The sequence below is a fragment of the Glycine soja genome, unplaced genomic scaffold (assembly GCF_004193775.1).
Source record: "Glycine soja cultivar W05 unplaced genomic scaffold, ASM419377v2 tig00104886_1_pilon, whole genome shotgun sequence".
NCBI classification, from domain to species: Eukaryota; Viridiplantae; Streptophyta; class Magnoliopsida; order Fabales; family Fabaceae; genus Glycine; species Glycine soja.
In genome coordinates this window covers 8,815-34,821 of record NW_021144483.1, presented here as the reverse complement: position 1 = coordinate 34,821, position 26,007 = coordinate 8,815, and the positions used below count along the sequence as shown (strand labels likewise).

The 26,007-nt window shown below is 29.9% G+C and overlaps 1 protein-coding gene and 1 pseudogene across 3 annotated transcripts; one reads left to right on the top strand and one right to left on the bottom strand.

The window, feature by feature from the left end:
* Positions 1–671: 671 nt before the first annotated feature.
* Positions 672–23,377, top strand: LOC114404621 (receptor-like protein EIX2). 3 transcript variants are annotated; one of them, XM_028367507.1, is made up of 3 exons: positions 672–3,058; positions 21,847–22,363; positions 23,122–23,377. In XM_028367507.1, the coding sequence occupies exons 1-3, from the start codon at positions 727–729 to the stop codon at positions 23,138–23,140; spliced, it is 2,868 nt and encodes a 955-aa protein (XP_028223308.1). In that variant the 5' UTR covers positions 672–726; the 3' UTR covers positions 23,141–23,377. The 3 variants fall into 3 exon arrangements, with proteins under 3 accessions (XP_028223308.1, XP_028223307.1, XP_028223306.1); XM_028367506.1 differs by lacking the exon at positions 21,847–22,363 and having other exon boundaries at positions 672–4,078; XM_028367505.1 differs by lacking the exons at positions 21,847–22,363; positions 23,122–23,377 and adding an exon at positions 4,810–5,054 and having other exon boundaries at positions 672–4,078.
* LOC114404623 lies at positions 17,531–17,635 on the bottom strand (annotated as a pseudogene).
* Positions 23,378–26,007: the final 2,630 nt, after the last annotated feature.

Genomic DNA, 26,007 nt, shown 5'->3' with positions numbered 1-26,007 from the left:
CATACTATGTTTTTCGTCGTCATATTTTTTCTTTATTCTAAAAATTTACATTTGAAAAACTTAGTTTGTTTTCTTGTCTTTGAACAAGAATTAACAACTTATTCGTATGGTCATACTATCATCACTGTTCCCTTCCCGATTTTCATTTTACTGAGTTGTTTTATATCAGCAAAAATATAATGAACAATAATTGTTTTGAAAATTAACGTATGCATTTGTGAATTTAAAAACAAGTGCAAAGATTTTTTTATTTTTTGGGACAAGTGCAAAGACTTAAAATTGTTAGTCTACACAAAACATTCATGTAAACACAAATTAATCTTGCATTTCTTGTATTTGGGCAAAATAACACATCATATTTTTTGGTGTGCTTAAATAATTTGATTACACAATTATATAATTATTGATTTTTTTATTATAAATTCTATATTTTTTCCATGAAGAATGGTAAGTTTAAATTGCTTATCACCTGAGTTTAATAAATGAATTTAAAATATATAAGCCTCGTATACGGAGTCTTCCTATTTTAATTTTTAAAATAAAGTTTTTTTTAAGAGAAAATATCCTTATTTTGTTGTCTTCGATAAGTGAACGAGAATTAACACAACTCTATCATTTAGCCATACTATCAGCTATATAAATCCTGCTGCAGGCTCCATCTTTCATACTTCACCATTTAAGAGAAAACTGATCACTGATCTTTGTTTTACTCTTAGTCATTTCATAATGAGTTGTTATTCTCTGAAACTATTTTATGCACTTGTGCTGCTTTTATTGCATGCTGCAGGATCCATTCTTGGATTCAACTACCTTCCCAATAGCGCAGAAATTAAGTGCATTGAGACTGAGAGACAAGCACTCCTCAACTTCAAACATGGCCTCATAGACGACTATGGCATTCTCTCTAATTGGAGGGACGATGACAGAAGCAGAGACTGTTGCAAATGGAAAGGCATTCAATGCAACAATCAAACTGGTCATGTTGAGATGCTTCATCTCCGTGGTGATGATACACAATATTTGTTAGGTGAAATCAATATCTCTTCATTGATTGCCCTTAAAAATATTGAACACTTGGATCTCAGCTACAATAATTTTGAAGGGAGTCATATCCCAGAACTCATGGGCTCGTTCACCAACTTAAGATATCTCAATCTCTCTGATTGTTCATTTGTTGGGAGTATACCTTCTGATCTTGGAAAGCTTACACATTTACTGTCTCTTGATCTAGGTAGCAATTATTATCTCCATGGACAAATCCCTTATCAACTTGGAAACCTTACAGATTTACAATATCTTGATCTAAGTTATAATGATTTACATGGGGAACTCCCTTATCAACTTGGAAATCTCTCACAGTTGAGGTATCTTGATCTTGCGGGGGGGAATTCATTTTCGGGAGCACTCCCTTTCCAGATTGGGAATCTTCCTTTGTTGCACAGTCTTGGACTTGGTGGCAATTTTGATGTGAAATCTAAGGATGCAGAGTGGTTGACTAATCTGTCTTCCTTGACAAGACTTAAGCTAAGTTTACTACACAACCTTTCCTCGTCTCATCACTGGCTACAAATGATCAGCAAGCTTATTCCAAACTTAAGAGAGTTGAGGCTAGTTGATTGTTCTCTTTCAGATACAAATATTCAATCTCTGTTTTATCCACTTTCCAACTTTTCCACTGCTCTTACCATCCTTGATCTTTCTTCAAATAAGCTGACATCCTCAACATTTCAACTGTTGTCAAACTTTAGCCTTAATCTTCAGGAGCTTTATCTTGGTCATAATAACATTGTTTTGTCATCTCCTCTCTGCCCAAACTTTCCGGCTCTTGTTATCCTTGACCTTTCCTATAATAATATGTCATCATCAGTCTTTCTAGGTGGTTTCAACTTCAGCTCAAAACTTCAAAATCTGGATTTGCAAAATTGTAGTCTTACGGATGGAAGTTTTCGTATGTCATCTTCTTTCATTATGAGTTCTTCATTTTCTCTTGTTTCCCTTGATCTCTCCTCAAATCTGTTGAAATCATCAACTATATTTTACTGGCTCTTTAACTCCACCACCAATCTTCATAACCTTGTCCTTGATTATAACATGTTAGAAGGTCCAATTCCAGATGGATTTGGGAAAGTAATGAACTCTCTTCAACTTCTTGACCTATACGGTAACAAACTGCAAGGCGAGATTCCATCTTTCTTTGGTAACATGTGTGCATTGCAGAGTTTAGACCTCTCAAATAACAAGTTGAACGGGGAATTTTCTAGCTTCTTCCGAAATTCTTCATGGTGCAACAGAGACATATTTACGAACTTGGATTTATCTGATAACCGGTTGACTGGCATGTTACCTAAAAGCATTCGATTGCTATCAGAGCTGGAGGATCTTAACTTGGTTAGGAATTCTTTGGAGGGTGAGGTCACTGAATCCCATCTTTCTAATTTTTCCAAATTAAAATACTTGCGGCTATCAGAGAACTCATTGTCTCTGAAATTCGTCCCGAGTTGGGTTCCTCCATTCCAATTAGAATACTTGGGAATCGGTTCTTGCAAGTTGGGCCCCACTTTTCCTAGTTGGCTCAAGACTCAAAGTTCTTTGTATTGGCTTGATATTTCTGATAACGGGATTAATGACTCTGTACCAGACTGGTTTTGGAATAAGTTGCAAAATATGGGATTGTTAAATATGTCTTCCAATTATCTCATTGGTGCAATTCCTAATATATCATTGAAGCTTCCTAACAGACCGTCTATACTTCTGAATTCCAATCAGTTTGAGGGTAAAATTCCGTCATTTTTACTACAAGCTTCTGGGCTGATGCTCTCTGAAAATAATTTTTCAGATTTGTTTTCATTCTTATGTGACCAAAGCACAGCTTCAAATTTGGGCACTTTAGATGTGTCACACAATCAAATAAAGGGGCAACTGCCAGATTGTTGGAAATCAGTAAAGCAATTACTGTTCCTTGATTTAAGCAGCAATAAATTGTCAGGGAAGATTCCTATGTCCATGGGCGCCCTTGTTAATATGGAAGCCTTGGTTTTACGAAACAATGGTTTAATGGGTGAGTTGCCTTCTTCTTTGAAGAATTGCAGCAGTTTATTTATGCTGGACCTGAGTGAAAATATGTTGTCGGGTCCAATACCATCATGGATTGGAGAAAGTATGCATCAATTGATAATCTTGAACATGCGAGGAAATCACCTCTCCGGAAATCTACCCATTCATCTCTGTTATTTGAACCGCATTCAATTGTTGGATCTTTCAAGGAATAATTTGTCAAGAGGAATTCCATCATGCTTAAAGAATTTCACTGCAATGTCTGAACAGAGCATCAACTCAAGTGACACTCTGTCTCATATATATTGGAATAATAACACTTACTATGCAATTTATGGTTCCTATTTCGAGGGTTATACGCTTGACATAACATGGATGTGGAAAGGTGAGGAACGGGGGTTCAAGAATCCAGAGTTAAAGCTCAAAAGCATTGATCTTTCTAGTAACAATTTAATGGGTGAAATACCAAAAGAGGTCGGATATTTGCTTGGGTTAGTTTCTTTGAATCTATCAAGAAACAATTTGAGCGGAGAAATTCCTTCTCAGATTGGGAATTTAGGTTCACTAGAATCACTTGACTTGTCAAGAAATCACATCTCTGGGAGAATTCCTTCTTCTCTTTCTGAAATTGATTATTTGCAAAAATTAGACTTGTCACACAACTCTCTGTCTGGAAGAATCCCATCAGGAAGACATTTTGAAACCTTTGAAGCCTCTAGTTTTGAAGGAAACATTGATCTTTGTGGTGAACAACTTAACAAAACTTGTCCTGGGGATGGAGATCAGACAACAGCAGAGCATCAAGAACCAGCAGTCAAAGGTGATGATTCAGTTTTCTATGAGGGATTATACATGAGCTTGGGGATTGGATACGTCACTGGATTTTGGGGCTTATTAGGGCCATTACTACTGTGGCGTCCTTGGAGAATTGCTTACATCAGGTTTCTGAACAGATTAACAGACTATTTATATGTATGCTTATGGTGAATGTGGGAAGTGTTGCTGATCGCTCCAAGGCAAAAAGGTATGTTCTAGATTTATTTGTCAATTTCATGGTTTATGTTCTGACTATGTTTTATTTTACATATATCAAGAAATTGCTTCACTGATCAAAAAGAGCAATATGGATTTCACTTAGAGGAGGCCAAGAATAATAATAATAATTTAACCTAATTATTATTTAACTTGTAATTTTTTTTATATTTTTTACAAAGAAAAAATATACTATATTAAGCATAAAACATTACTATCTAATTAATTTTATCATTTATATGAAAATAAATAAATAAATTTTTTATTCCTAATTATTAGAAACAGAAACTCTTTCAAATATATTAATTAGACATTTATAGAAGAAACAAATAGATGCATTTTTTTAAAATGATTTTTCATAATTATAAATGTACACTTACACATTACAAATATTTTATTATTATCTTTAATATCTTTTTATCTCATTACTATCACATTATATTACCTATTATACATACACTTCTCTTTCTTTTTTCTTTTTGTCTCCCTAAGTGTCAACTAAGATGACATGTATTATTTTTCAATATTTTTTTTTCATAAATTTTAAGGGGACCGTAATTCTTTTAACATGGTATTTTAAATACACTTTGTGAAAAACTTGGGGCCATGGTCCCTGCATATATACTTCCATTTTCAATTTTATATGAAAAAATATAATTCTGTTTATATCTTGTAATGAATCCAGCACATTAATTGTTGTAAAAAAAATGCTGATTGTTGCAGATGTGCTGCAGGCTTCTGATCAGAGAAGAAACCATGGTTGGCAGCTACAAATGCGAGATAATTTCTTTAATATAGGAGTTTACAATGTTTTGTATTTAAGTAATGAACTGCAAAATCTTGTTTCCAGAAACTTAGTATGCTATTGTTGTATTTATTGTATAATATATTTGTAATGCTGTTTGTTTTTCATTATTGTGCTTAGATCTGTGATATCTAAAATTTCACCACTTCATATTCATCTTCAACAATGCTTTCTACTATATTCTGCTAGTGCAGCTATACTTAACTGTGAATCAAATTTGTGCATGAGAAGAAGAATGCAAGATACCCTATTTGTTCCTAGTTACTACCAGTATATTTGCATCCTTGTGTTAGATCCCTTCTGTTCATGCACTTTTGCTTTGCCAAAAGTAGCAAGCAGAGCATTAAAAATTGCATAAGCTAGTTTTAGGTTGCTGGACTTATCACATTTTATCTATTTATCTCACAGTTATCACGAAGATAGAAAAGGGTATATCAGTAAATGAAATTCACACAATGAATGCTAATTTGAAATTCTCTCTCTTCCGTAGCACCAATATGAGAGTGCCAATTAGATCCCATCATCTAGTCCTTATTTTAGGAATAAGTTTCATAAGAAAAGGGAAAGGATCATAGGCAGTCTAAAACACAACTTCATTTCATGCAGTTTCGCCATTTCTTTTGCAATACTAATTTTTCATTTTTCTGCAGCTTTAGGCGAAGTTTCCCTAATTTAGGAATAAATGCCTTAATTCTAATCACTAGTTAGCAATTACTCTATCATCACCATCCATCTTATATCTTTTGTGTTCTCTATTCTCTTTCGTTTTGTTTAAAGAGATTCTCAATCCTAAAATAGTGTTCTCCATATCTAGTCTTCATGTTTTTCTCTATATTCAATGAGATTTCGGGTGAAGCCAGTTGAATACATTTATAAACCACATGGAGGAATTGATGGTGGTATACGCAGCAATATTTGTTTCCTAGACAGTAGACACTATCCTCACCGACTGAAGGCTATGGATATTAAGGAATCCTTTGACAGAGTAAGTATTTCACCAAGACCAAGACTCTATGTGGGTCCCAACTAATAGTTATATTCCGATCTTGTCGATAAAAGTGAAGACGCGCGTTTGAACCAAAAGATTTTTCAAAAAAATCGATAATAATAAACTCAACTTATTTATAATTATGCTACTATTTTTTTAACATTCATTTTTATAAAATTGATGTTAAAATAACAACATTAAATGTATATTTTCTAGTGTTATATAAAGGGTTCGACAAGCTAGATTGAGAGAAATTCAGAATCTGCTACGCTCATTCTCCTCATGCTATTCCATTGATCAAGGGTCCTATCATCTTAGCTCATTGGTATGCTCCTCTCATTCAAAATATTCAGAATATGTCTTTACCTAAAAATATTAATTAATATGTGACACTTACACCCAACTAAGAATAGTAAATTTGTGGAAGGGCTTTGCACACTTGAAAAATAAAATTATTAGAGATATTTATAAAGACATTACAATATAATGAATTAATGGTTGTTTGTTAATCCCTGATAAAATTGAGTGGAGCTTGAAGACTAATAAGTATATTACAGGAAATTAGTTAAAAGAATCTCTTAATAAATAATATAGTTGAGAATTTGATTTTTATTTGAGTCTAATAATAATAGAATACGAATATTTTAAATGTTATTGTTATATAATAATGATATATATAATAATAATTAGACAAATTATAGTGTTTATTATATTCATACTGATTGTATGAGTACGAAATAGTGATATTTTTGTATTATAATATAAAGATTATGTTTTAAATAAATAGCATATAAATTAGAATTTTTTAAAATTTTTCACATGTATTGAAAATATTAGTACTTTAAAATAATGATAAAAAAAGATGATATTGTCGTCTTCTTTGTTTTCTAACTTTTTTAATGGGTTAGAAAATTAAACACACAATCACATCCAAATTTAAAAGTAAAACGATTGTATAGACTTTAAAATTATTAGTCTTTGTGGAAATGTTATATCAAGACAAATTAATTAAGTTTGCATTTTCTGCGCTTTAGCCAAATGACAAATGATATTTATTCATCTTAGTTCTTAGTAGACTTTTCACAGTATGATGTCAACCCTAGAAAGACTTGGAAATATTCTAACGTGCAAGGACTTTTTTATTTATTGGGGACCAAAGATTGTGCAAAAACATTAGTGTAAAGATAAATTAGTATTGCATTTCTCGTACTTTGACAAAATAACACATCATATTTTTGGTGGGTTTAAATAATTGTTTTTTTCCCTATAAAATTAAGGATTTTTTTTGCACTTTAATATATAAAGATTTTTTATATATATTTTAGTGCTTGTAATTTTAATATTTGAATTTATTGTTTGCTATCAACTATGAATAGGTTACTGATTATGTAAGAGTGATGTTGGTAGTTCATTGTCCTGTCGACAATATCAATAGTTTGACATGCTATTATATGTAAATTTTTTGGTAAATTGAATTATTACATTTTCATATATTTAAAATAATTGATGATGTTAGATTAACTTATAAGAAATTAAAAAAAAAACATAATTTACTAAAAATAATTACATATTATTTATTATTAAAATCTTTATAAGTTAATTAACGGTTAATGTAATTCCATGTTAGATCGTCAATTAATATTTTTACTTGACAATAAAGATTAAATATTTTTTTAAGTTTGACCAGGCCTAAAATAAAAAACTTTGAAAAACTAAAGCAGAAAATACACTAATTTATAGTAGCTAAAATGATGTTTAAGCCTTGTTTGTGTTAATTTTACATAGACTTTTTCTAAGCATGGTGCTCGTTAAAGTGACAAACTCAAATACCTTTTATGGGCACCTCACGTGTCATTTAATGACGTTACAAAAATTTCCTTGATAATGTAAAAATAGAATCATATTTATAATTTTTATTTATTAAATTTTTAACATCATTTTTTTGACGAATTATCTGATGAAATTTTAGTTATTACGACATTCTGCTACAATATGAAGTATATCTTCATGAACCTGTAATTAATATACGAAATCATTTTATTACACAATTATATAATTATTGATTTTTTTTATTTTAAATTCTAATTTTTTTCTTGAAGAATGGTAAGATTTTGTAAGAGTAATTTTTTAAAAGCCATTTCTTAATTAAAGAAAAAAAAATCAAATCACAACATATAAGAAAATATTTATTAGACGTGATTGATTAACATGGCAGTATCAAATGAAACAAGAATGGTTTCCCTCTCATATTTTTCTTTAAAAAAAATTATATATACAGGTTAATTAATTTTTTATATAAAATATAGTTATGAAATTTATTAATTAACATAATTTTGTATGTTTAAGCTTGTTATTATTTTACTCCTCCACTACTTATCTTCTGGATATGTTCATGTTAATTAATCCCTATTAAATATTTTAATCCCCAGCATATGAACACGGAAGATTCCAGCCAAAAGATATAATTGAACACAGAGAATACCACCTTTTTTTTTGGTCTAGAAGAATACCACCTGTTTAAGAGAACATGCATCTACAAGTTATTGGTGGTTTTTTCTTCTTCTTATGATAGCATAGAAGAATATTATTGTGAAAATTCAGAAGTTAATTTGTCTTATCACATGAAAGTTTGAGGACACAATTTCTGCCCAAAACATAAGCTCCCATCACTATCTACTTCATCAACAGACTACATATATGTGATATGATTCTAAAAACAAAACACTTATAAACAGCCAGTTCAGTTAAATCCAAGCAATTGTTTTCCAAGTCTGCCAACCCTTAAAATATGGGTTAGAAAATTAAGCTCGCCAATCACATCAAAAAGGAAAATTCAAACATGCCCACAAAAATATTTAAATCAAAAGAAAATTAAAGGAAACTCACGCTGATACATTAGTTTGTGGAAAAAATCTGTCTTCACGGTATTCTTTTTCCATACTAGGGTCCGTTGACTGATACATCAGCTAATCGCTATCAAGTTTCAAATATATCAACCAAATATTGAGATAAATGCCACAAAATAAAAAATAAGAAAGAACCCCGTGCATTTACATTATCTGAAATTCTTTCAATGGTATCTGGTCCAAGAGAAAATTCCAAAAGCAAATTTATTTTAAAGGATATAAAAATACAATAAAAAGAATATTTTTACACCAGGAAATATGTAAAATGAACAAATAAGGAGAGAAATATTTATGTTCACAATATAACATGCTAGACAGAATTATCAATTGTTAATGACACAACGACGTGTAAACTAAGACAAAGGCTCTAAGTCAATTCTCTTTCCTCTCAATATTTTATCCCGAGTAGCGATTTTTACATCACATCTTATCCTAAAATTATAAGGCTCATATTTATAATTTTTTCTTCATTTATTATATGGTACTCAACTTTTTCATTTCTCTATCATGTGAGACTTCGGTTAGTACTTGTACTTTAATAATCTTTTCCCTCAAGTTTGTGTCTCTTTCACATGTTAGCCTTCCCCTAGAGCATAAGCCATTTTTAATCTAGGAATATTCAATTATGACTCTTAGAGCATAATTGTTACTGCCCCCAGCTTGTCTAGCCATTGTTACAACATGTTCTAGTATCTTGCACTATTGCAACGCCTGCAACTTTGCTACTTGACATTCATGCATGAATTTATCCGTCAGAAAGACTTTTGATACAAAGAACTCTATATACATGAATCCATCGACGTCATCTTACTCGTCTATGTCAGTGACCAAGTCAAACCATTGACTCTGATATCAATTTTTTGAAAAATCGAAGAGAGTAAATACGAGAGAGATTTTCCGCAATAGGTCACCAAACAAATTATATAAGTGAACTTGACACTATCATCTTAACACTCCCATGCTTATTTTTGAATAAAAAAGCTGTAGGTGGATTCTAGAATAATTTTAATAGCATAAGAGATAGGCAAAACCAAAACATAGTTTTAGTTCACAAACTAAACAGGATCTAGACTTGTATGTGAGCCCCTCATTTCCAAAATCCAACCCCATCCTCTATTAGCTGTCCCAATCATAGAAGTAGCACAATGCATAATATTAATTTAAAGCATAACAAACTATATATGTTCAAGAGCCAACCACTAATGTAAAGTGTGCTAAGCCAGTTCGTATACATACGCAGTAGGGTTAGCTACGTTAGAGCCTAACAGAACGGAATATTGAATGGCTGGTTCTGGAATTTGATCAATTACAATGTAATTCGGTAAAATTTGTTTTAAAACTTCATAGAAAATATCTTTTTTTTCTATGCTCATTCAACCCTGCTCTTAGACATTAACTTATTTATAAGTAAAAATCAGAATGCAGGGGAGAGTGAATATGATACGGCTTACCAGTAGGAAGAGGACTTCTAAGAACACCTGAGAAGTGTAATGTACAACAAGAATACAGTTTCGTGGGAATCAATTTTCAATTTCCTATGCATTTAGATAGCGAACTAGTAATTATTATAATTTCGAAAACAAAAGTGGTCAGAAGATCAACATGTCCTCACTTATACAAACTCAATCGATGGCACAAAAAAACAAAATTCCTGTTCAATTTCCATTCCATGTCTGGAGCAAAAGTACTTCCACAACAGCAATGGGAACAAAATAGCGTGCATAATGCAAATTGGTATTAATGACTGCTACAATTTTGTAATCTGCAGCATATATCAAAGCTTTGGAGGATGCTATTGCTGTTCTTATCCAAATTGCAATTAATGCCTATTGACTCTGGGGATTGTAATTTCTTTTTGCTTACATAGTACCTTTTTGTGTTGAGGATTTCTTCCTCCCATTAATAACAAGTTTGGTTGTTGACAATTTGGCAACTCTGATTTTAATATATGATAACATATTCTGATCCACGTGAGTTAAGGGTGAAAGATTAACTAAAATAGTAATAGGATTTGGTGCTATGTTTTATTCAAATTCAGCTGAAAAGTTCATGATGTGACATTTTGTTGTTAGGTCCAATCCAATATTGTTCTAGAGGATTCTAGAAGTTTCGATGATGTCTTATATGTTTTACAACTTCTGTTTTTATTTTATATTTTCGCTTCTCTGAACTGTCTTGGTTTTTAACTCAAACGAGATTATTTCTTTTATATTTCTAAGAGAAAAATTTCTTATCTGCTCGTTACAGACAATGGTTATGATATCTATATGTGAATAATAAATTCAGTTAGCACTGCTGATTTTGTATGCTCTTTTTCCAATCTACTCTGATGTCTTATCAATAAATATTCTGGAAATGGTTATCACATAGACGCCAAGCACTTTAATTGCATAATTCTAACATCATGTTTTAGAGCTGACTCTTTCTGTTATATTTTTCCCAGTGCAAGTAAACCTCTGGAAAAGAGCTGCACTAGAGCAATGTTTTGTTTCCACAAATTAAGAACCATATATGACAGAAAGCTTTTTTTTTTTTTTCTTTATTTGGAGCTAAGGATAGTATGACAAAAGTTTCTGTAACAATATTATGTATGTAACATGTCGTCAATTGGAATGAAGAATTATGCCTAATCTGATGTTTATGCTTCCAAGTCTCCTATTCAGGATCAAGCTTCAGGCACCAAAGAGAAAAGTGGCGATTTTAAAGATTGTTGTGTCTCTGAACATCAAGCCAGAGACAAATGTGGTGCAGCAGGATGTAACAGACAAGTAAATACACTATATAGAGGACGAGTTGTATCAAGTTTCCTAAAGATTATGGTATATATATGCCAAATCAATAGGTTTTTCCAAACACTCATTTTGCATTGCATAGCAAACATCAATACTACATAGTACATATCGCACTCATTCAGCTATTCATAAAGCTTTCATCCCAGATTGAAATTTTGAAGCTAATAGGCCATAAACTGCAAATTCCGTGCTTATTTCGTGTTATTCATTTATTTTATTATATTTTCATGCCAGAGATGTGAAAAGCTGGCGGATTCACTTCTAATTTCTAATATTCATTTGAACCTGTCTTCGACCTTAGGTGTGGGAACAGTCTCATTAGCGTCTTTAGATTTTTTTCTTATTTGGAGTAAATTATAGATAATACACTCGTGCATATGTTATGTTTATACATAAATATTACTATTATTATTTTTAAATAAAGCTTGTTTTATTGTTCTGATTTCGTTTCTAAAATTATAGCGTGTGTAAAATGCGCTCTATTTTATATTAAGTTGACATATAAACGATTATAAAAATGAAAGTTTCATTATTCTGATTACGTTCTAAAATTATAGCAGATGTGAAATCTATTTAATTATAATATTATAAATTCTGAGCCAATTGTTAAAATTTTTAATGTGTTGACTGGTTAGTGAAAAGGGACTGTGTGATGAAGACCATTTGTTGGGCAACAACTTTTCCTCAACTACCTTTGGTATGTGTATGAACTATGAACACATTGTTCTATTTTCCATAAGATATATGGGTTCACCTTGTTTCACCGTTCTTGCTGAGGCCTTTAAGGTTTCGTCAACATTGTTCTCATGGTTTGATTAAAAAATAACATTTGTTAGGTAATTAACAACGCAGAGCACGCAGGGCAATTCATTTATATATGAGAGGTTGAAGACAGGTGTCTTTAATTTTCCACATGTTCTTATTTTCTCTCCTCTTCTTTGCCTTCAACTCACTACTTAATTATAACCCTTACGTTTCTTTTATTTTGAGTCCTTTAATTTCATACTAAAAGCAAATTAAGACAATAATTTAGTACAGTTTTTTTTCCTTAACAATTGACATTTACAAATTCAGCAAACATTGACCTTTACAAGGACTAATTAAGGGACAATAAATACAACAAATTTGAATAAAAAGGTACTTAAAACCTTCAAATCTGCATTTGATTTTTTCACTTTGTGTTGTCGTTGTCTTATGAGCAACAATACATTGGTAGCCTTTTCTCGTGCTAAAAGCAAAGGAAACTGAACTCCAAATCAGATGCAGTTTGAATTTGTCATTTTGAGTAGTCATTGGTATGATGATGACCATTGTGAGCAAAGAAGGGACACAAAATGATGTGTTTGCAAGAGATGCCTTGCTGTCTGGGTAAGGTTTAAATTACTTTCTGAATTTTTGAATTAATTTGTTAATTGTAATTATTTGGCTTCATTTTATTATACCCAATTGTACGTAGAATCAAAGGAAAGTCGCTTTTGTTCTACACTACAGTTTTCGTACAAGTTAGCATTTTTTATTGGAGTTCGTTACTTCAATTAGTCACATGTTCTTAATATGTACTTTTAGGCATTAATTAGTATGATACCCGCGTGATTGCATGAGTCCCTTTGATTTTTTTCCAGTTAAGTTTGTTCTTATTATTTTATTTTTTTATAAATATCATAATTAGGAGATTTTTTCCTCTGTGAGACTTTGAAGTATCTCTGCATATTTTAATTCTTTAAAGATTAATTCTTAATTTAAAACTTAGTCATGATTAAAGTTTATCACCTTTTGCCAAGAACGTCTTGTGTGAGAAGTTTCTATTTGTTCTATAAGTATTGCAACTAATTTTTTACCTCCAAAAGTTAAGTGTTTAATTTTTACCACATATATGCCGTGCCAAAATTACACACACTAACAAAACCTAACAATAGATATTTCTTGTGCAACTCATTAGACATAAGCTAGCCCTCTTAAACAAAGTAACATTGTAGGAACAATTTTAGTCATACATGCATTAGACGAACCATAAAGAAAAGTGTCTTCCAAGTAATAAGCTACTTTGGTCTTTTGCTTTGCAGCACCCACCTGGCCTCCTCAACTACCTTTTCTCTAGCTTAGAGAGGTAAAAGGAGAGAGAGACTGAACTTTGTTTTGATATGGGCCAAACTTGGGGTGATTGCAACATTCCTAGCAAGAACCCTACTTTTGTTTGTTAGTACACTTTAAAGGAATAACTAGTTGCCTGCCTTTGCCTATTGTCTTATTTGTTGGTGACCCTTGTCATTGTCAACAATATAGTTTGGATAAATAAATGTTTATTCCTTCTTGAATGCATTCTAATTAAAATATGATGGTGGGGGCAAAATAGGTTTGGGATTGGAATCGAAGAGATGATATGCTTGCATATTGATATGGTCAAGTTGTGACTTTGACTTATCTTTATGTTCACATCATATATCATTCCCCCCCTATATAGGGCTATATGTACAGTTTTAACAAAATCAAGTTTAAATCATGAGCATCATTATCAAAATTAGTTTTGTTAGCACGGTTAGTTTGACAAATTCGAATGCATAATTATATTGTTGTTCTACATTGCTTTTATGTTTCAGAGACTCCAATAATGTGTGGTGGAGCCAAATTTTCAGGTTAATGGTAGTGGGTGTAAAGTATATTAATTGTATGGTATGGAAAGAGAGGAAAAAAAACACTATTTTATCAATTTGGGTATATATAGGATATTATCAAGGTTTTAATTAAACTGCAGTCTAAAATAAATGCAATAACGGCCATAACATTAAGATTTTTAAGGTTTATAAAATCAGATTTCAACAACAATACTTACTATACATTTTACTACTTTTTTTTTTACTTAAGATTTTTCAGGACTTTACATTCATGATGACCCACAACTCGACAATTTAAAATCATAGATGTGATAACAATCATATTATCTGCTCACAATCATACATTCCTTTCCTTCCCATGGCATTAGTACCTCTCCCAAACTAAACCTCTTTAACTGCATGTAACTCAAGTACTGATCAACTTTTCAATGTATGATTTACAATAGTTAGAATAATAATTACCAAAAAAAAAGGATTAGAGATGTAAGGAATGAAGATCTGAAAGTGTGACACCCATGGTTTATTACAGTTCATCAGTATGACAAATCTGGCTTTTATTGTGTTCTTTTCTTTCCATACCTACATTATTATACACCCACTGACACTTTACCTGAAAATTTGGCTCCACCACGTTAGAATCTCTGAAACATAAAATGAAAGCAATGCAGGATAATAATAAGACCATGCATATCGAATTTGCCAAACTAACAATGATAATAAACTTTTCGTAATGGTGCATATGCTTTAAACTTGATTAATTTCGTTTGTAATCTCTTCAGTCCCATACATCTTAATCTTTTAGATGGTTCAATAGGAGTTTTGTTATAGTAACTACATTTATCTTGCTATATGACGAAGTAATCTCTGTCCTAAAGTTTAGAGCAATGCGTCAAAGTGAAACTGGCAGAAAACAAGTATTTCGGCTTCAACCAAATCCTACTTATCCTCTTTTTATTACTTCCTAATTAACTTTCAATATAGTATTATTGAGGTAAATGCACCTAAAATAGCAACGAAACACAATTGATTAGTAGTTTTCCAAATGAATTGTCATAAAGAAAATCATAAAAAGCATCCAGATCTAGAGCAAAAGTATAAGTTGACACACAAAATAAGGTTTTAAAACAAAAACAAGTTATAGACAAAATAGTCTTAAAAACATCTCCTTCAACCTTACCTTTGCAGTTGAAGTTTCATACCTATAGTGTCTCATGCTAGCCGATAGTCATCTTATCTTCATATATTCAAACAAAATAAAAATTTCTATTTTAACTTTTTTCCTATTATTTGATATCAGAACAATTATCTAAGCAAAATTGAGCATAAGTGGTTTGAAATTAGAATATAGTAACTTTAGAGCATGATTTGACAATGAATATTAAAAAGTATTTTTTCATACATAAATTTGAAATTTAAATTTTGGAAATTATTTTTTCTTAGTTTCAGAATTTAAACTCTGCAACAATGAAACTACACTCATCAATATTTAGGGTAATTAAAAAATTGAAGCGAGGTGTGAAATAACAAAAAACAATGGCCTTATGTAAATCAAACAAAACTCCATCATTTGAGACCCAATTAACGGGTAGAATATCTAACCGAAATTAAAAAAAAAAAATGCAAGCATGAGCCATATGAGGGATGTGTTTGGGACACCAATCATTTTTGTTGGTACACCCAACAGTTTTTTAAAATACCAAAAATACCCACCAAAATGTCCTTTTGGGTATTTTTGATTATACACAGCAAATTAGTTTTTTCATTTCTGCAACACCTTTCTTTTTTGGGAAATCGCACTCCCTTTTGTGTAACTTTCTTCCGTTAGTGTCCTTTTGTAAGTGTTTGTAATCGTCGGTGATGTACACGTGTTGTTTACGGATATACGATGAAATTCAGTGATTTTTTGTTGTCGAAGAAGAAGAGGTGCAATTTTTTTTTCAAAACATACAAATTGGCAATTCGTATGATTCATATGAATCTGTACAAACCATACAGATTGCCAATTCGTATGAACCATACGGATTGTCAATCCGTATGTTTTGAATTTTTTAAAATTATTATTTATTTAGAATTTTTTATACATTTAATTTATTTACAAAATCTGATAATTAAACAAATTTGACTTAATGTTGTATTTAGATATTTATTACAATAATTAATAGTTAAACAAATTTAGTATTTATTTGAATGATGTATTTGAATGTATATTACAGTGATTGAAAATTAAACAAATATGATATTTAATTAAATGATGTATTTAGATGTTTATTACAACAATTGATAATTAAACAAATTTTTTATTTTTTTACATATGTAAATTTTTATTAAACTTATGATTTTTATTTACAAATTATATGTATAAAAAATTAATTATTAGATAAAATTAATCATCACAAAATTTATTATGTAAATTTACATGTACATTACACATATATTAGAATTTTTAGTATTATATATAATGACATTAATTATTTTATAACATAATTGGTTTATTAGTTCGGTTGATTAGAACATTGTATTAATAATGCAAAAATAATAGGTTCGATTCTTACTTGAACCATTAATTTGTAAAACATATTTTAAAAAAAATTCGTATCAATTTTACAGAAGGCCAAACTGGAATTTCACATGTTATACTTTCTGGAAAGATTTTTTTGAAATACACTTAACTTCCTTTTTTTTTTTTTTGTATTTCATAGATGACCTTTTTGGAAAGGCAGCTCTAGAAAAACAAAAACATATTTCTGGAAAGGCTTTTTTGGAAATATAGAAAAGTGTATTCCAAAAGAACAAAAATAACTTTCAGAAAGGTCTTTCTAGAATACATTAATTTTTTTTTATATTTCAAGAAAGGTTTTTCCTAAATTATATTTTTGTACATTTGAAAAGGCCTTTCCACAACTATAAAAAAATTAGTGTTATGAAAAGGCATTTCCAGAATATGTTTTTATATTTCTGAAAAGGCTCTTCAGGAGTTATGTTTTAGACTTCTAAAAGGACCTTTGCAGAATTATGTTTTTATACTTTTGGAAAGGCTTCTATGAAAGAATAAAAAATTGTATATTCTTGAACTTTTATTTTGTTCCTAACTTCGTCGGAGGCTTTGTGCTTTCTTTTCTGCATTAGGCTGGTTCGGTGGTGGTGTAAGGAGGTTGCAACAATGGCGTTTGGGTTGACAATCGACAGTGGTTTCGGTGGAGGCTTGGCTTGCTTGGGAGAGACAGGGTATTTGTGTCCATTCGGGTCCTTTGGAGGTGCAAAGAGCAAAAAAGGGAGGTGCAAGAAGAAAAAAGGGAGATCCAGAGAGTAAAATCCAAGTTATTGTTGTTAGGGATCTACTGAAAGATGGGTACTGGGTAGCCTTTACCGGATGTGTTAACCAGATTTGAGAATTGTTTCCATCCTTGTCAAGAGAGATGAAAATCATCTCTCCTTTTCACCTTTTCACTAAAATCTACTCAGTTATGCAAATAGCTTGGGAGAATCATTTTAGGAAGACCTTACTCGAGTGTCTCTTGAACAGTTGTTCACCCTTATTAATAAGGGTTGTCGTCAATTCAATCCTTACTTTCACATGATGGATCTCATCATGAGTATGCTGGCTAGGAACCAAACTAAAATTTTTTGTTTAGGGGCTTTGCCCCTTCTTGAAACCAAAAAAAGAAAGAAAGAAGTAACTTTTTTTTACGCCTGCTCTTAGAGATTCCACATGTTACAAATCGATTTTTTATAATTAAATTAGGCACAAATTTACATTTTAAGATAATATTATAGCTTATCTTAGTAAGTCTTGTTGGGCTATTGTTATTGAACTACTTGTATATATCAAATCTTGCAAACTTCATGCTCGAGAAATTTTAATGTGTGTGTTGTATAGTAATGATACTAAAATAATATATATAAGTGGATGACATTTGTCACTTTATAATCTAGTTTTATATGATTGAGAGATTTATACCCACATTCTAAGATATCATTTTTTTTTATTTTGTTATTCACACTCCCTTATTTTTTTTCAATAATGCTCTTTATTAATAATCATAGTTTTGTTGTTTCAAAATTTAATCTTTAAAAGTCTATCTATATGCTTCAGAATTAAACATTTGAAAGTCAATTCCACATTTCAGGATTAAATTTCTAAAAGTCTATTTGTATATTAAGATGAAAGTCTCTCTTCTAATTTAGATGAAAGTGAAACTAAAATTTTGTAATTTTCAAAATATTCCAAACAATAGTAGATCAAACAAGATGTTAAAGAGAGTGTTTTAGATACATTATTACTAAAATTTTAATTTTTTTGTCCTGAGATCATGGTTGTCTTTTGACTCAGAGAGTCAAAGACTAATTTTGCTTATAATATGGTTGTCAGTGATCAAAGATAATTTTTACGCACAATAAAAATCAAATATTTGTTTTCTCGTTAAATATATCATTTTTCACATGTGAACACAACTATTATTTCTATTAATTTTAATTGTGTAGCAAACAGTGTGCATTTACATAATTCCAAAATTTAAATACAAAAGGTTTTATGCATATAATTTTTAGAATTTAAATTATGAAACTCACTTCATTTTTAACATAATTCTGAAGTAATGATACTACACTCACTTGTAAGAGCGATATTATTGGAAAAAAATAAAATAAAAATTTAGTGGGTGTAGTAAAATTGAGGTGCTAAAAAGAAATTTTAGAAGAAATGCAAAAAAAAATGTCATGACATCCAATCACTTTACTTTAAAATTGATTTTAATCAAAATTATTATTTTAAAAATCAATTTTATTCTAATTTTTATAAATACTCATTCAAATACTTATTCGTGCATCTTGTTGCTCCAAAGATTTTTCAGGAAGCATCAACATTATTGCGGAGTTATTAACATCTTTCTGCAACACACAATATTCTTTTAGCCGAGCCGAGATGAATGATGGGATACTCAAATTGCAATTAATATTTTTTCAAGGAAAAATATGATTGGTTTGGACCTGTTTCAATTAATAATTGATTAATAACATCAGGGAATATTGCTTGATTATGACAATTAGTTCAATTATATTGCTCCTATAAACACTAGGGTTGATCAGAAAATAAGCTAATAAATGTATTGACTTCTCCTTTTTCAATACGATACAATGTTTATGGTTGGAAGGACCACCTCTTGAGGTGTGCCAGTCATTAGTTTTTATTGTTAGAAAATAGAATTCTCGTTTTTCCTTTTAAAAAAATTATGTATTTCATTTTAAAAATACTATAATATATAATATATAAGTTATATCAAATTAAAAATATTACTTAATATGTCTTTACCTAAAAATATTAATTAATATGTCACACTTACATCCAAGGAAAAAAATATAAAAGTAAATTTGTCGATGTGCTTTGCACACATGAAAAATAAAATTATTAGAGATGTTAATAAAATTATTAGAGATATTTATAAAGATAGTACAATATAATGAATTAATGATTATTTGTTAGTCCATGAAAAAATAGAGCGGAACTTGAAGACCAATAACTACATTATAGGAAATTAGTAAAAAGAATCTCTCAATAATAATATAGTTAAGAATTTGATTTATATTTGAGTCTTATGATAATAGAATACGAATATTGTAGATGTTATTGTTATATAATAATGATGTATATATATATATATATATCATAATAATTAGATAAATTATAGTTTTTATTATATTCATACTGATTGTATATATGAGTATGAAATATTGATATTTTTGTATTGTAATATAAATATGATATTTTAAATAAATAGTGGGATATACATTATATTTTTTGTAAATTTTTACATGTATCGAAATATATTAGTATTTTCAAATAATGACAAAAAATAATATTTTCGTCTTTTATGTTTTCTAACTCTTTTGATGGGTTAGAAAATTAAGCACACAAACACATCAAATTTAAAAAGTAAAATGATTATATAGACTTTGAAATTATTAGTCTTTGTAGAAATTTTATATAAAGACAAATTAAGTTTCCATTTTCTGTGCTTTAACAAAATGACACGTGATATTTATTGGTCTTAATTCTAAGTAGATTTTTCTTAGTATGATATCAATCCTAGAAAGTTTTAGAAATATTCTAACGTGCAACTTAAGTATGTTTTGGAAGAGAGGAAAGAAAATGAAAAAGGGTAAAAAAGGTTTAAAATTTGAATTTAAAAAATTAGAAGGAAAGAAAATTTAATTGGCCGAAAGTAACACACATTTCCATCACTCCCCTTTTTTATTTTTCTTCTTTTATACACCTTATACCTATTTTATATTTGGGGAAGACTAACAATACTCTTTTCTGTTATTTATTAAAATTTATAAAAAATCACAAATTTTAATTAATGGTTTCACATCAAAATTAAGAAATATATATAATCATTAAATAAAAAATAGAACTCACCAATTTAAATTTATAATTTGTAATAATTTTTAGTCAATAATATACAACATTAAAAAAAAGATTTTTTTTTCTTTATAACCAACAAAAGAGTACTAGACAGTGTCACTAACGATATTTCTCTTTTATATTCCCATCGGCGCAATCACTTTACCACTGGAACCACAACAACCATCACGCTGTCCCACAATTTTCTCTTATTACATTGGCTAAGTGCATTTTTTTTATTTTTCCTTCGTATAACCTTTAATTTGGTTCACAATTAAGAGAACATGTCTTCTAGGCTTGAAGAGAGCATACTAAATACTTAGGAATTTTTGTCATTTCATTTATTCTCTTGAATTAGAAAATATATTAGGACCTTATTTTACTTTAGAGCATGCTAGTAATTTTAAACATTAAGATTTCTCTTATTTTTCTAAAATACTTTTTTTTATCAATTTTTTTAATTTAAATATATTTTTAGGTCCTTTAAATTTGGATTATCTTTTTTTTTTCCTCCAAATTTAATTTTTCATTTTTTAGTTCCTCAATTTTGAAAAATGTTTTTTAAACCCTCGTGACTGATTTTTGATGATTTAAATGCATAACTTGTGACATATTTAGGATGTTGCGTTTATCTTATAACCGGTTGACTGGCATGTTACCTAAAAGCATTGGTTTTCTATCAGAGTTGGAGCTTCTTAACTTGGCTGGGAATTCTTTGGAATAAAAGCATTCCAAATTAAAATACTTGCGGCTATCAGAGAACTCATTGTCTCTGAAATTTGTCCCGAGTTGGGTTCCTCCATTCCAGTTAATACAATTGGGACTCCGTTCTTGCGAGTTGGGCCCCACTTTTCCTAGTTGGCTCAAGACTCAAAGTTCTTTGTATATGCTTGATATTTCTGATAACGGGATTAATGACTCTGTACCAGACTGGTTTTGGAATAACTTGCAAAATATGATATTATTAAATATGTCTCACAATTATCTCATTAGTGCAATTCCTAATATATCATTGAAGCTTCCTAACAGACCGTCTATACTTCTGAATTCCAATCAGTTTGAGGGTAAAATTCCGTCATTTTTACTACAAGCTTCCGAGCTGATGCTCTCTGAAAATAATTTTTCAGATTTGTTTTCATTCTTATGTGACCAAGGCACAGCTTCAAATTTGGGCACTTTAGATGTGTCACACAATCAAATAAAGCGGCAACTGCCAGATTGTTGGAAATCAGTAAAGCAATTACTGTTCCTTGATGGGTGAGTTGCCTTCTTCTTTGAAGAATTGCAGCAGTTTATTTATGCTGGACCTGAGTGAAAATATGTTGTCGGGTCCAATACCATCATGGATTGGAGAAAGTATGCATCAATTGATAATCCTGAACATGCGAGGAAATCACCTCTCCGGAAATCTACCCATTCATCTCTGTTATTTGAAGCGTATTCAATTGTTGGATCTTTCAAGGAATAACTTGTCAAGAGGAATTCCAACATGCTTAAAGAATTGGACTGCAATGTCTGAACTGAGCATCAACTCAAGTGACACTCTGTCTCATATATATTGGAATAATAACACTTACTTTGAAATTTATGGTCTTTACTCATTCGGAGGTTATACGCTTGACATAACATGGATGTGGAAAGGTGTGGAACGGGGGTTCAAGAATCCAGAGTTAGAGCTCAAGAGCTCAAGGTCTGAACAGGTTAACAGACTATGTATATGTATGGTTATGGTGAATGTGGTGGGAAGTTTTGCTGAACGCTCCAAGGCAAAAAGGTATGTCCTAGATTTATTTTTCAATTTCATGGTTTATGTTCTGACTTTGTTTTATTTTACATATATCAAGAAATTGCTTCACTGATCAAAAAGAGCAATATGTATTTCACTTAGAGGAGGCCAAGAATAATAATAATAATAATAATAATTTAATCTAATTAAAATTTAACTTGTAATTTTTTTTATATTTTTTATAAAGAAAAAATATACAACTATATTAAGCATAAAACCATTACTATCTAATTAATTTTATCATTTATATGAAAATAAATAAATACATTTTTTTATTCCTAATTATTAGAAACATAAACTCTTTCAAATATATTAATTATACATTCATAGAAGAAACAAATACATGCATTTCTTTAAAATGATTTTCCATAATTATAAATGTACACCTACACATTACAAATACTTTATTATTATCTTTAATTTCTTTTTATCTCACTTTTTACTATCACATTATCACATTATATTACCTATTATAAATACACTTCTCTTTCTTTTTTCTTTTTATCTCCCTAAGTGTCAACTAAGATGACATGTATTATTTTTCAATATTTGTTTCCATAAATTTTAAGGGGACCGTAATTCTTTTAACATGGTATTTTAAATACACTTTGTGAAAAACTTGGGGGCCATGGTCCCTGCATGTATACTTCAATTTTCAATTTTATATGAAAAAATATAATTCTGTTTATATCTTGTAATTAATCCACCACATTAATTGTTGTACAAAAAAATGCTGATTGTTGCAGATGTGCTGCACGCTTCTGATCAGAGAAGAAACCATCGTTGGCAGCTACAAATGCGAGATAATTCTTTAGTATAGGAGTTTACAATGTTTTGTATTTAAGTAATGAACTGCAAAATCTTGTTTCCAGAAACTTAGTATGCTATTGTTGTATTTATTGTATAATATATTTGTAATGCTGTTTGTTTTTCATTATTGTGCTTAGATCTGTGATATCTAAAATTTCACCACTTCATATTCATCTTCAACAATGCTTTCTACTATATTCTCCTAGTGCAGCTATACTTAACTGTGAATCAAATTTGTGCATGAGAAGAAGAATGCAAGATACCCTATTTGTTCCTAGTTACTACCAGTGTATTTGCATCCTTGTGTTAGACCCCTTCTGTACGTGCACTTTTGCTTTGCCAAAAGTAGCAAGTAGAGCATTAAAAATTGCATCAAGCTAGTGTTAGGTTGCTGGACTTATCAAATTTTATCTATTTATCTCAATTATCACGAAAATAGAAAAGAGTATATCTGTAAATGAAATTCACACAATGAATGCTAATTTGAAATTCTCTCTCTTCCGTTGCACCAATATGAGAGTGCCAATTAGATCCCATCATGTAGTCCTTATTTTCGTAAGAAAAGTGAAAGGATCATAGGCAGTCTAAAACACAACTTCATTTCATGCAGTTTTGCCATTTCTTTTGCAATTTTCATTTTTTAATTTGTATTCTGCCATTTAAATTGATACACTTTTCTAAATGTTGTAAACTATCAAACTTCTAGTTTTATAAGAAGTCTGTCTGCAATAAATGGTATCATTAGTACTTAGTACATATTCTCACTGGTATCACTGAAAATATCTGTTGGAGATCGACTACCTTTTCAAGATAGGAGTGGACCACGTATGGTTCATCATGGGCTTAGCCTGTCAAATCATGATCATGATTCGTTGAAGGTTCACCACAAGTATTTACAATAAATCTATTGCAATACTAATTTTTCTTTTTTCTGCAGCTTTAGGCGAAGTCTCCCTAATTTAGGAATAAATGCCTTAATTCTAATCACTAGTTAGCAATTACTCTATCATCACCATCCATCTTATATCTTTTGTATTCTCTATTCTCTTTCGTTTTATTTAAAGAGATTCTCAATCCTAAAATAGTGTTCTCCGTCTCTAGTCTTCATGTTTTCTCTCTATATTCAATGAGATTTCGGGTAAAGCCAGATGAATACATTTAAAAACTAAATGCAATGTTGGAAGTCCCTAATTTAGGAGATCGTGGTGATTTTGAGGTTGTTATTTATGTGACCACATGGAGGAATTGATGGTGCTATACGCAGCAATATTTGTTTCCTAGACAGTAGACACTATCCTCACCTACTGGAGGCTATGGATATTAAGGAATCCTTTGACAGAGTAAGTATTTGATCACCAAGACCAAGACTCTATGTGGGTCCCAACTAATAGTTAACTTCCGATCTTGTCGATAAAATTAAGTGAAGACGTTTGAACCAAAAGATTTTTCAAAAAAATGATATTAATCAACTCAACTTATTTATAATTATGCTACTATTTTTTTAACATTCATTTTTATAAAATTGATGTTAAAATAATGACATTAAATGTATATTTTCTAGTGTTATATAAAGGGTTCGACAAGCTAGATTGAGAGAAATTCAGAATCTGACTTGCTACGCTCATTCTCCTCATGCTATTTCATTGATCAAGGGTCCTATCATCTTGGCTCATCTGTATGCTTCTGTCATTTAAAATATTCAGAATATGTCTTTACCTAAAAATATTAATTAATATGTGACACTTACATCCAATTAAGAATAGTAAATTTGTCGACGTGCTTTGCACACTTAAAAAATAAAATTATTAGAGACATTTATAAAGACATGACAATGTAATGAATTAATGGTTGTTTGTTAGTCCCTGATAAAATTGAGTGGAGCTTCGAGCCCAATAAGTATATTACAGGAAATTAGTTAAAAGAATCTTTCAATAAATAATATAGTTGAGAATTTGATTTTTATTTGAGTCTAGTAATAGAATATGAATATTGTAAATGTTATTGTTATATAATAATGATATATATAATAATAATTAGACAAATTATAGTGTTTATTATATTCATACTGATTGTATGAGTATGAAATAGTGATATTTTTGTATTATAAATATTTTAAATAAATAGCGTATAAACTATAATTTTTAAAAAAATTTCACATGTATTGAAATATATTAGTACTTTTAAATAATGATAAAAAGATGATATTGTCGTCTTTTTTGTTTTCTAACTCTTTTAATGGGTTCAAAAATTAAACACACAATCACATCCAAATTTAAAAGTAAAACGATTGTATAAACTTTGAAATTATTAGTCTTTGTGGAAATTTTATATCAAGACAAATTAATTAAGCTTGCATTTTCTGCGCTTTAGTCAAATGACAAATGATATTTATTCATCTTAGTTCTTAGTAGACTTTTCACATAATGATATCAACCCTAGAAAGACTTGGAAATACTCTAACCTGCAAGGACTTTTTTATTTATTGGGGACAAGTGCAAAGATTGTGCAAAAACATTAGTGTAAACATAAATTAGTATTGCATTTCTCCTACTTTGACAAAATAACACATCATATTTTTGGTGGGTTTAAATAATTGTTTTTTGTCCTTATAAAATTAAGGATTTTTTTGTACTTTATTATATAAAGATTTTTTTTATATATTTTAGTGCTTGTAATTTTAATATTTGAATTTATTTTTTGCTATCAACTATCAATAGGTTACTAATTATGTAAGAGTGATGTTGGTAGTTCATTGTCCTCTTGACAATATGAATAGTTTGACATGCTATTATATGTAATTTTTTTGGTAAATTGAATTATTA